The 12,422-nt window shown below is 50.2% G+C and overlaps 1 protein-coding gene across 2 annotated transcripts; it reads right to left on the bottom strand.

Moving 5' to 3' along the window:
* Positions 1–182: 182 nt before the first annotated feature.
* AP5Z1 (adaptor related protein complex 5 subunit zeta 1) lies at positions 183–11,178 on the bottom strand. Of its 2 annotated transcripts, XM_052772768.1 has the most exons (17): positions 11,074–11,168; positions 10,710–10,847; positions 10,129–10,315; positions 7,782–7,926; positions 6,565–6,677; positions 5,900–6,059; positions 5,317–5,457; positions 4,904–4,941; positions 4,662–4,824; positions 4,216–4,394; positions 3,566–3,708; positions 2,576–2,725; positions 2,229–2,340; positions 1,725–1,822; positions 1,318–1,450; positions 924–1,138; positions 183–596 (listed from the first exon to the last, which is right to left on the bottom strand). In XM_052772768.1, exons 1-17 carry the CDS (start codon positions 11,112–11,114, stop codon positions 326–328), a joined length of 2,427 nt encoding a protein of 808 aa, XP_052628728.1. In that variant the 5' UTR covers positions 11,115–11,168; the 3' UTR covers positions 183–325. The 2 variants fall into 2 exon arrangements, with proteins under 2 accessions (XP_052628728.1, XP_052628729.1); XM_052772769.1 differs by lacking the exon at positions 10,710–10,847 and having other exon boundaries at positions 11,074–11,178.
* Between the last annotated feature and the right edge of the window lie 1,244 nt (positions 11,179–12,422).

A 12,422-nucleotide genomic window follows, 5' to 3' on the forward strand; every position in this document is an offset into this window, starting at 1 on the left:
GGAGGGAAGAAGAAGTACATCTCCAAAGGGGCACGGTGTGCTGGAAGGGTATTAATGCATGCATTCACTCTCCTGCCACATTCACACAAATCCACTGGGATTTTCAATCCATACCGGCCAGGGAGAGAAAAAACAAGGTTAGGAGACGGAAATACAAACAGCCTCAGACCAGAAGAGCAGCCTCAGTTCTACTTATTCCTGTTTTCTGTCTCATTCACAATCATTTGTTCCTCATTTCCAGTTCAGAGCAGGGCCTTGGCCTTGAGTGTCAGCAGTGTCCGATGAGTTACAACAGAGGCTGGAGCCTCTCAGATACCTCATGCCCTCACCCTGGCATGAAGCCAGGTGTTGGCTCTAGGAGACGGGTGACTATCCTCAGGGCAAAAGGGAGGGAGTCATTCACCTCTCTCTGAAACCGTGTACTGGCCACGTCTACAGGGGGCGTGAACACAAACTGTGCCACACTTGGCATTTTCAGTAGGTTCATGAGCTCAGTTGCGCGGATAAGGATCGCCTCAAGGTCCTCCTCGCAGTAAACAGAGGTGACAGCAGGGCTCTGCACAAATGTCCTCATCTTGGACAGGAACATGGACACTCTGCAGGAGAGAAGGACACGGACATCAGCTGACAGGACCTTTGCACCCAGCAAGGTCACTACTTAAGCCTGTGTACTCCAAAAGATTTTGCTGCAGGTGAACACCAGATGATACCCCAACCCCTCCTCCTGATGCAGAGCGTTAGTCAGCAGATGAATCCCACTTCCCCAAACTGTGCTCCTCCACAGCTTGCTTCCTCTGTCCTGTTTCAGTTTCAGGTTCCATCAGCTGCCAAGCTTGATTATTTAGCACTCGCGAACATCTGTGTTTGGACCCATGAGATCTGCATGTTTCAGCCCTTTGCCCTTCCCTGCCATCCCTCCTCACCTGGGGATCAAGTCCTGACTGCGAGCTGCCAACTTGGTCAAGGTGGCCATAAGGACACTGATGGCACGAGGTGCGTAGCTGGGGGTGCTGGCCAGTGGTCGGAGCTGGGTGATTTCAAATAGCACGGCCTCTAGAGTCTCAAAGAACCGGTTGATTTGCTCCACAGTGCAGCGCTTGTCATAGGACACAGACATGTACTCTCCAATAGCCCAGACCTGAAGCAAAGGCAGATGTGCTCAGAGCAAGCAGAAGGAAAGGGAATCGAATGATTTTTAGAGAATAGCAAATCAGATTAGCTAATGCTAGGACAGAGGAGAGGAGGAAAGGGAAAGTGACCAACAGACTGCACCGCAGTTGGAACAACCTGTGGCAGAAGCAGGAAGGCCCTGCTTACCATGTGGGTGAAGATAGCCTCCTTGTTCTGGATGTTGCTGACTGTTCCTGAGAACTCCAGAATCTCCGTGGACAGTTCCACGACGAGTGCAGGGCGCAGCTTGCAGAGCATCACCAGCTGCGAGCTCAACACCCTGGAGGAGAGAGATGGGCAGAGCTCAGACCACGGGCAAGGCGGTCATCACCAAACCGAGGAGGTGCTGGCAGCACCCAGCCACTGGCAAAGTGGCTGTACACTCAGGATGTTTCCAGCAGGGCTGAAGGTGCAGTCCCCATTTTGTACCCTCCAAAGATGTGTCACAGCAGGGACTGGGGCACAACTGAAAAGGCTCCTGGGCTGCCCTGGGATGCCAGGCTGCAGCCAGCAGAAGGGCTGGGAGCTTGGCTGGGCCTCCTGTCCCATCTCACCTGTACACATCATCTTTAAATGCTGGGATCTCATAAAGCTGGTCACTCCTATGCAGCAGCAGCACCACCAGCTGGTTTATCAGCGGCCCATCTGCAAACTGGAAAACAGCCCTTGTTTCAGCAATACCAGTGAATTCCAGAAGCCAAAACCCAAACTAACCAGCCAGATAAGACAGGTGGCACAGAAACAGCCTGATCTAGCAGGAGGGCAGCAGTGCACAAAGCAGGTATCAGGCAGTCATTCTGCTCTTGCCCACCTCCATTATAGCTGGCTGAGAGAACAGTGTGGAGCCTGATACTGCTCCATGGAACTTTTCTGCTTCTCCAGATGAAGTAGCTAGCTCAGTGCTGCTTCATGCCAGTATTAGACCATCCCACCCTTCCCTCATGCACCCCTCTGTTGAAGCTGCAGCGTCTTAACAATTTTGCTTCTACAACTGCTCTTCACATAACAAGAGATCCCCGCGGCACGACTGGGAGCCAAATTCCCCTAGGAGGGCCTACCTCTGCCACCTCCCTGAAAAAGAGCTCCAGTAAGACAGGGACAGTCTCTGCACATTGCACGACTCTTGGGCTGCTGGCCAGGGATCCCAGCAGCTGCCGAAGTGGAATCAGCCTGTGGGCAACAGAAGAGTTACTGTTGAAGGCTTGTTCCCAGCTACTCTCCTGGCTGCCCTTCCCTGTACCCCTACACAGCCTTTGAGTGCTTGCCAAAGCTAACACAGGGGAGATCAAATCCACCTCACCCCAGCTGAAAGCAGCTATGCCTTTCCCAGTAAACCCAGTGCTGCCTCCCAGAGCTGGATGGCTGAATCAAACCCTCATGGCAGCCTCCTACAGCAGCCTCCTACCTCTCTGGGGCATCCTCGGGAGCAGACTTGGTGCGGAGGAGATACTGGAACATGCTCTTGTAGAGGGGATGGCGAAAGGCTTCCAGACAGGTGGCCGGCTTCACAGCTGGGTCGATGGCAGCCCTCTCAGAGGTAGGAAGAGCACCTGACCTAGCAGAAGACACACACAGAATGTGCTGCGTTATGAGAATGGGCCAGGCCATAGCTGGAATCTTGAACAATGGAATAACTCCCTTTCCACTGAAACAGAGACAGCAACTTGGTCTAATCCAGGCCCTCTGGAAGCCAGAGAACCAGGATGACAGAAAATGATGAGCTTAGACCCCACCGGGGCTCAGCCAATAGTTCCAGAATTGCTTCTCTATCACTCCTGGGAAAGGGGAAAATGGCGCTCTGTATCCCTCAGCCATCAAAGCCCACCATCTTGCCTCTAGGATGATTCCCTTTTCTAAGCACTCCAGAAAGAGCTGCTAATGTCAGGGAACACAAGGAAGAGCAGAAGTACAGCAGTGAGAGCCAGTCCCAGTCCTATCCCATCTTGCTGGGGACTCACAGTTCCTAATGACCTCAGGAAGAAACCTCTGTATGCCTCCAGGAGAACAAAGCCAGAAAAGAAGGGTAAGAGCAGGGAGGGAAGACCAGGTAGCCCACACCTCTGTGTTGAGGTGGTGGCTCACGGCAGACACTCCACATGTGGCAACCATTTGGAGCTGGGTATGGAGAGGGGAATGACAACAGCTCCCTGAGCCCCAAAGACAGTCCAGTACTGAAGTGTAAGAGCTGGTCACCTTCTCTTCCTATGCACAGCACACGACTAGGAAAACCAGGCTGACATCTGTGCAGCTTTGTGTTAACCCAGCTGTAGCAGATGCCTCTTGTTCTGTGACAGCAGCAGCCAGAGGGCAGCTGAGGCTCAGAGAAGCATGTACTAGGCTATGGTCAATGTCAAGACCTTGATTAGCAAGCGACAGGAAGGGAACGTAGCATTACCTCAGCTGGATGTCCAGAGCTGCTGTCAAACAGGGCAGGTCAAGCAGCAAATGGAAGATCTCAATGGCTGTGCCTGCATCCAGCAGAAATGGGAGAAGGTCCACAAACTCAGAGATAAGGGGTGGGCTGTTCCATGCCAGGAACTGCAAGGAACAAGCACAAACTGCTGCACTATCCCTGCTACTCCATCACACACCCAGACGATTCTCACACTGTGACCAAAAGGGACAAGGAAGGGAAAGTCACTTCTGAAAAGCAAAACCAGAGAAGTCTGAGGGTTTAGTCAAAACCTGGGAGGCTGCTGGAAGCTCAACACAGGCATCTGGCAGCTGGTTCAGTGGCTGCCAAGCTGCAGCTTATTAAAGTTTTCCAGAAGCCAAGTGCTGTATCCTAACTGTGTCCACTGCGCTTCCCAACCCACTGGCAGTAATACTAACGCAGACTCTCCTCTACTGGCAGTGCTAATCACACCCAGAACCTTCTTCCCTCTTCAAACCCACACTTGCTTTTATAACAGTCCTTCTTGCCTGTGCTCTTCCTAGCACTGCCACGGAGGCACACGGAGGGCTCTGGGGTGCGAACAGAAAGTTCTGGGGCACAGAAAATAACGTGCAGCAGGCTCTCTCCTGTGCTGCTCCAGCAAGTTGTACCTTGAAGAGATTTGGGAAGCTCTGCCTGAATATGCTGGAGGTCTCGGTGAAGAGCTGGCTGTTGTCTTTGCAGAACTGGACAAATTCGAAGGCCAGTGATGGGTTGTGGAAGAGCTGAGCCGGGATATCAGTGAATAAGTGTTTGTAGATTGCATCAGAGTCCACAGCTGCCATTTTGCCTGGGAGGACACAGCACGTTGCTGAGCACAGCCCACCTGGCAGCCCTGCCAACACGGGCTCCAGGGGCTAAGCTAAATCCGAGTTACGTTTTCCTAAGGAGCACAGGACACCCCAGTTCCTGGGTCTCCTGGAGTGGGATCATCCATCCCAGAGTACAGCCAAGGCTGAATTACCAACTCTGGCAGCCAGCAAACTGCCAGGACAAAAGGCTGTGCTGAGTATGCAAGACCGGATCGTGGAGGAGGGGGTGAGAGCTGATGACTCACTGTGGTTCAGGAAGAACTGGGCAATGGGCAGTAGTGCCCTGGCGTAAGTGGCATCCCCACAGATTCTGCCGTGCAGGATTTTCAGGAAGGAGACTGCGCGGTACACATAGGAGGAGTCCTGTTTGCAGATGATGTCCATGATTGTCACCGCCTCAATAAGACACTGCAGGAGAGCAGAGAGCCAGATCAGAGTGGGCAAAGCCACAAGCCCCAGAGCTTCAGCCCCACCTCTGTGTACTTACAGCTTTCTGCAGGTCTCCATCATCTTTCTTCAGGGGTCCTGCCAGAGAAAGGAGTCCACGTTAAACTCTGAGTCCAAACAGGAACACTAGGTGGTCAGTTTGAGCACTAACTCAGATTTCAGGACAGGTGGGAACACATACTGATCCCGATTCTAGGCTAACAAGAACCAAGTTCCACAGCTCCCCCTGCAAATGAAGGGTAGGAGGCAGAACATGGCCATTGCCTCCAAATCCCTCCCAACACCCCAGTGCAGGGCTGGTCAATGACTTGCACCAGGAGCTGCAACAGGTCCCATGCCTAGAGCCTGACTGCGGACTCTAGGGAGTGAGATCCCAGCCCAAAGAGGCAGTGAATCAGAAACATTTTCAACACTACCAAGAGAACTCCAAGGAGGGATCATGGCAAGACTCACGGCGGTTGCTCTGCTCAATAAGCCGCTGGCAGTACTCAAAGGCTTTCTCCCGCAGACGCTCCTTTGGGGGAAGCAGGCGACTAGATGTGGACATAGTTGAGACCATGGACATAACAGACCTGTCCATTCCTGATTTGTCTTCTACAGAATAAAGGTTACCACGTATCAGCTCACGTCATGGGCAATGTAACCCACACAGCTGCCCAGCAAGAGCAAGGGAGCTGTCTGTCCCCAGGTGAACTACAAAGAAAAGGAGGCTGGGGAAGAAGGGAGTGTTACAAGAACACTAAGGAGATGCTGTCTCCCACCACCCAGGCCTTTTTTCTCAGGGACCCGTGGGGTTTTGCCTGAAACCAGGGGACTCACTGAACGAATAATTCCTCGTAGAAGGGTCAGCAAGGATCAGTCAGGAGGTTTTGTGATATTCCTTCCCAAAGTTTCTCTGCTCCTAGTCCAGGAGCTCTAAACTCTTGCCCACATTCCTGCCACTTGCTGGGTTGCTGGTACAGCCACCTAATCATCTCAGAGCACACGCCCTCTTGGGGGTGCAACCCACATTGGCCTGCAGCCCTTCAGTTCGTACCTGAATTAGGAGTCTTGCCCCCATAGCACAGCAGCCAATTTCTCAGCATGGAGAAGGCTTGCACATTGAGCCACTGGTCCTGTGTGTAGTACTGACCCACTGAGAGCACCGTGAAGAAGTCTGTGGCAATGGCACCATCCACCTCTGTGACAGGACCAGGCTGCGAGAAAAGATGCAGCAGGTCAGATCCCCAGAGAGAGGCTAAGTGAGAAGGCAGGGAAAACTCCACTGAGCCCACGGAGACAAGTAGCCCTCATTTATATGCACTATGGGGCCTGCAGGGGAGCAGTTATCCAGAGAGAGAAAAGCCAACTGTGTTGGATCCTTTTCCCTAGCTGAAACACTCCAAACTTTCCCACTCTCTGACACAGGCCTCATTAGCAATCAACTTTTACTCTGAGGTACATGGTCACTGAAAGACTCTCCCCTCAAAACTACTTCAAGCATCAAAGCTCTGGCTCTACAGCAGAACTCCTAAATCCTAGACCTATAAATCCCCCTACTTCGCTTTCCTATGCGTCTTGACCACTTACCCCACAAAAAGTGACAAAGAACAGCAGCACTTCTAGGTTACCATTTCCCAAAAGCAGCTGATTCTGGGAACCTGAAACAGCAGGTAACTAACAAATGCCCCTGTGAGATGACCATGGCAAGTCAGCACTTACCTGTCTGGTTCTGGGATTGGAGAAGAAGCCTCCAGAGGGTTGAGCGACTCCTTGATGAATACTCGCATACCTCAGCCAGTCGGCCATCTTTTTACTGACTACATTGGTCTGCTCTGTACAAGAAAAGTCACGGGGTCATTGCTAAGTCGGGCAGAGAAGCAGCCTCTGCAACATACCCCTGCTACCCCTCAATTGCTGTGCTTTTCCTCCAGCTTAGATCACTGTCTCTCTGATCCAGCAATCAGTAAAGAAACTGGTACCCCAGGGTGGATGCCCTATACTCCTCCTCATACTACTTCAGAGTCCAGGATCGCTCACACTCATTTCAGAGCTCTGTGTCCTTTTCTCACTCCTAGCCACTGGGTCAGTCTCATTATTGTTTTGCCTGCTTCCTCAGACAAAAAGTCAGGGAGTGAGTGCTGGAATCAAGGACTTCTGATACCGGATCAGTCAAGAGGTACTTGCTCCTTTGTCTCCATCCACAGCTGCTATTAGGAGGAAGGTGCAAAGATACTGTCAAATCTATTCAGGCGGCGGCTGGCTTCAGCTCTGCAGAGAAAGGCACAAATGCCTCACAAAGAACACGCAGAAGCTAAGGCAGCAGTCCTGCCTGCTCAGCCAGCCCATACACCCCGGCCCAGCGTCCTCCCCAAAGCTTCTCCTGCATACTGCACGACGTGCGCAAACCTCACAGGAAACTCCCAGAAACAGACTCTTGCTCACAACACAGCTTCTCACCGTTTCAAGCCTGGAATGCTCTCCTTCGGTTTACTCACCAGGGCATATCGCTCACCACTACCCATACAGTCCTGCCTCTCCTATGAAGAGTACCCCTAGTTGTTTTTGCTGCTCTCTTGCACAGATACACAGGCACATCTCTGTTTCTGTCTCTCACTTTGCTTGATGCTCTTCAGGATAGCTACAACTTCACACCCCTACTGCACCTGGAGACCTTAGCTAGGGAACATGTTACTGTGCTAGAAATCCGTAGAGAACAGAGGCTTTGGCACCCAGAAGGGGCCAAAGCAGCTGAAGGCCCAGTCCCATTTTTGAGTGGTGGAATACATCTCGCCCAGTTAGTTCACTTTCCCTGTGACAGAGATGTCACTTTTAACAGCAGTTTCCAGTCTTACTCCTAGCCAAAGCCTTCAGAGAGCCTTCTGATCACTACACAGATCACAGCCAGATGGTAATCTCAGGCCTTCCTGTACATTTACCTTCAGTTAGAGATTCTGGTGAAAGACTGATGACATTTGACAGGACAGGAAGAAGGTACCGAGCACTCTGACCCTCAGGCAGCCTTCTTTCGAGGACTTTTACAATACGCTGCCCCACAGCAGACACTTCAGCCTTCTTATTTCCCTTAAAAATAAAGCACAGGTAAAGCCAGGCAGATAATCTTCTACTAGTGCTAGAGACCAATACCATTCAAATTCTTCCATCAGGCATTAATATCAATGTCAAACATAAAAAGAACTCACAGCACAGGCTATTTCACCACTTTTTACAGAGCTCTCCTGCAATGTGAATTCACAGATCCCAGGAGGGGAGGGTACTTTGATGGAACAACAGGTTTGTGGACAACCATCACCTGAAGTGGAAATTAACAACTGCAACGGATGTCTTCAAATTAAACACTGTGATCCATCAACTCTAGAGCAGAGAGTACTAGCACTAACTACTCCCCATGCGGTCAGTTTGTGAGTTCAACTGTTAAATTAGAAATTTACGAACAGAAAATGGACTGTTTTAACATGTCCTAGGACTCTCTGGTTAGTCCATATTCTCACAATGTGGAAAATAAAGCAGCTTCCTCTTTTGGAGGCTGTTATAGCTGTGGGTCTGAGATGCCGTCAAACCCTTCTGCCCAAGACAACTTTGTTAAAGATGACAGGCGGACCCAGACTTCTGACAGGTTTTCTTTCTCCATGAATGTCATCATGCCAACAAAAAGTAAACCTTCTCTGCTGCTCAGGGTCTCGGACAGCTGGCTGCTGAAGGCAGTGAACAAACACCAATCTCTGACGCTCCTCACCTAATAGTCAGATTTGTACCAGATCACTAGAAGGAATAGGAAACCGCAGGTGAGCTTCCAGTGAGGAATTTCATGGGGGAACCTCACCCATGACAAGGGCTCATTTCTGTGCTTCTCTCATGAATAGACGTGAATAAATCAACCAAAGCAACACACAGACAAGGAAGTTTTAAGGTTCAGGGATGGGGATCTATGCAGTGAAGGAAAATGGAAGAGACAAACCCACTCCTCCCGCAGATACACTGCTGCAGTCCACTGCAAATGATGGGGCTACTTATGTGTGTTGCTGACGCATGTCTTATTGCTCAGAGGAAAACCTGACTGAGCTCAAATCAATGGCAGGTTTCCAGCTCCTAGTGCAACACCAGAGGCTGTGTTTTCTGGAAAGCCAAAAGCTTTACTAAAAGAACATCAGCTTTGCAGACCCAAGGGGGGCAGGGGGACAAAGAGAAGGAGGATGGTTTCCACCCAAAGCAGTGACAAATGAAAACATGCAGAAGATGTTTTTAAAGGCTCTGCTGAAGTGTGGCCATTTTCACGAGTGAGGCCGCTGCTCACTGCACCCCATGTTAGAGAAGTGATACTGAAATGGCTAAAATATAGTAAGTTTTAGTAACATCAAAAATAGATGAAAACCTCTTCATGGTTTTAGTTGTAATCTAACAAAAATTAACACACAGGGTATGTTTTTACACTGTAGAACTGCAGGACACTCTCAAGGCTGGATATGGGAGAGAGGTGCTTTGTAAGGCAGCACATAAGTAATACATCACTGTTTTCTGTTTCTATGTTTTCATTTCCTCTAGCTAAGTAAGAGTCAGAGGAGTGATCAGAAATGGAGGAGGCATTTCGAAGCACACAGTGAAACTCAGAATGAGAAGTTTCAGAAAAATATTTTATCTTTAATAGGCGCAATAATAGTAAAAGAAGAAGTAGAAGAAGATAAAAAAGTTTCCAGCTTATTCCCCAGAGGGCAGTCAATGCAAGCAGCACTCAAAACAGGAGGGTCCTCATGTTTTCTTCTCCATGGAGAATCTAGATCTTTGAAGTGCCATCCACATTTATAGCCCTATGTCGTTTATAGGTTCTACGTATATTTTTTTTTTTTTTACATTTGAACATGAAAGCCGGTACCAGTAGTAAAAAGAAAAAGTAGTAGTAATAAATTCACTCTCAGATGTTTTGCTCTACAGGTTCAAGCAGCCCTGACCTGAAGTCTATTACAGCAGCTAGCACCAAAGTGTTCCTTTTTGCTTCCAGTTAGTTACAAGTCTGCTTGAGGTCCTCAGTCTCTATACGTCACAATTTTAAGCAGTCTTTGTTATCAAATACTGAACACAAAAAAAGTTGCTGTTTTTTCCTACACAAAGCAGAATAATTAGGTTCCTTAAATGAACGCAGAAATGCTTCTACTTTTTCCTAGATGCTTTCAACTGATTTTCACTGTCCTTAAGCTCAGCAAACAGGGAACAATCAGAGAGCAAATCCATAGTGACAAAAGAAGATTTCTGACTTGAAAGGTCATTTACCTGAGCCAAAAGAACGGAGGATACCAGGCTCAAGAGCTTTGTATCTTGAATCTCATCACAGGAGAGGATCAGATCATTGCAAGGTGACATCTCTCTCAGGATGGCTGCACATAACACCTGAATCTGCTCAGGGCACTTGGACGAACACAGCACTGTCTGCAACAGTTCCACAAACTTGCCATCGAGCCTGCAAGAGTCACAGTAAAGCATCACTGCAAGGCAAGGAAAGATTCAGACGTTTATTTCCTGCATATTCTTGCTCTTGGGATGATCTCCCTTAACAGTGACCCTGCCTAATGCCATCTTATCATCTTCCCTTCTGAATTTTGTTCTTTAGCGCAGCTTGAAAGAGCGCTCAGAGACACAAACGCTTGTTACTCTCACTGCAAAAGGAAGTAAGCACCTTCTGCTTAACAACAGGGAAAAAAACCCTTTACGCTTATATCGAGCTCGGTGTTTTCAAAACAGAGTGCTTTCTTTAAAGCACTAAGCCACCCCCCCGCCTTTTTTTTTTTTTTTTTTTTGTCAAGAAAATAACGCTTTGCTTCTTGCGAACGACGGAGAGACACAAGGCCACTCACTTGCGGGGGTACTTGGTGGCGGCGACGGCGAGGTGCAGCCTCTGGAGGCAGTCCGCGGCCTCGGGGCCCAGCTCCGGGCCCTGCAGGACGGCGGCGACGCGGGAGGCGAATCTCTGCAGTTCCTCCTCCTGGATCTCCCTGGCGGGGCAGCGGCCGTCGGGACCCCGGCCGCGGCCGGTTCCTGGCCCTCCTCGGGAGCCCGGGGCTGGAGGAGCGGACCCCCCCCACACCCCCCACACCCCCCCGCCACGGTGAGGCAGCGCCGGGGCCCGGCTCCCCCCTCAGCCCCGGCCCCAGGCCCCGCACCTCCGGCGGGACCCCGGCCCGCCCTCCCCCGGTACCTCAGCCCCGCCACCGCGGGTACCTCGCCTGCTTGAGGAAACTCTCGGCCGCCGCCGTGAACATGCCCGATGCTCCAAAGCTCCCCCGCCGCCTCGGTACGCGGCCAAAGCGGCCCCCCTTCAGAGGCGGGCGGTCCGGGCTGGCCAGCTCCGGGGGGAACGCGGCTGCCGCTGCGCGAAGGTTCCGCTTGGCGGGGAAGTTCCGGCGGGGCCGGGTCCCGCCGGCGGAGAGGAGGGAGGGGGGATATCCCGCACTGATAGCGTGTGTCCATACTTTTCGTGTGGTTTGTTCTAACTTTCATGGTTTCGATATTTTCTACCTGCTATGAAGACTGGTTTGCTGCTAGATGACTGTCTAAGGGAGATTTGATAAATGATCATATATTAACGTTACGGTTGGAACAACAGACAAAGGGTAACCGGGGAGATAATTACAAAAGTGTAGTCAAGTGATTAACTAGTAATTATTCATAAGTTTTACAGTTCTTTGCTCTTATGACTAGATGTTCCTGTACGCTAGATGAGAACAACATTGAAAGTGACCACGTATGATTGAAACTGTGTTAAGCTTCAAGATCAAAGAACAAAGACAAGAATAAAGACCTCAAGGACAGCCAACAAGAACTTCAAATGGGTCAGTGGTCGCAAAAGCAGCCCTTCGACTCAAATGGATCCTTCACTGCGCATGATCGGATGTAGGCAGTACTATGATAATCAGTTGCAATCATTTTTATGTATATGTATACTAGTCTGATTAATATGCAATTAGTTTCTCTATATAACCTGTTTGTGCTACAGCTATGTTATGCACACTAGGTGGAACTATCCCCTGTGCATCTAGCGCTGCAATAAAGAATGCCTGCTTTCTAAAACTCCAAAACGAGTCGTAGAGAGTTTCTTCGACCGGCTTTTCGGTATCAGCATGGCATGAAGGAGAGCAGCTCTCGGGACTCAGACCTCTGGGGAGCAGCACTGCATGGCAGAGACACGGCAGAGTTTGGGGTCTCAAGAGCGTGATGGTAAAGATGCCTTATTAGCCTTTCTGGCAACCCATTCAAAAAACCGATGCTTTCCAAAAAGGGCAAGAGGTGTTTAAAATAGCTCCTCAGCAGGTGGTCTGCAGAGCTTCCAAAAAGGTTAAAAAGGTATTAACATTTCTCCATTAGAAACATCTCTCTCCTCCTGACTGCTAATAAGGCCGAAGCTCTGGCTGCCATGCTGTGCATCACCCTGCAGGGAGGAGAAGATGTCACAGGAGGAAGCTTGGCTCCTTGCCCTTTGGTACTTCCCTGCTCTACACCCCCCTGGCATTACAGTTCATTAACAGCATGCCTTGGCAATTAGCCAGCAGAGCATCAGGTCCCTTCTGCCC

This window comes from Harpia harpyja, chromosome 21 (assembly GCF_026419915.1).
Source record: "Harpia harpyja isolate bHarHar1 chromosome 21, bHarHar1 primary haplotype, whole genome shotgun sequence".
Lineage (NCBI taxonomy): Eukaryota > Metazoa > Chordata > Aves > Accipitriformes > Accipitridae > Harpia > Harpia harpyja.

What these genes read in the sequence shown, in the direction of transcription:
- AP5Z1 (XM_052772768.1), bottom strand. Translation starts at nt 11,114, where the DNA reads ATGTTCACGGCGGCGGCCGAGAGTTTCCTCAAGCAGGCGAG. An exon ending in CCCGAGGATGCCCCAGAGAG is followed by an intron (nt 2,341 to 2,575) that starts GTAGGAGGCTGC and finishes TGTTGCCCACAG; the next exon opens with GCTGATTCCACTTCGGCAGC. An exon ending in TTTTCAGGGAGGTGGCAGAG is followed by an intron (nt 1,823 to 2,228) that starts GTAGGCCCTCCT and finishes GCTGTTTTCCAG; the next exon opens with TTTGCAGATGGGCCGCTGAT.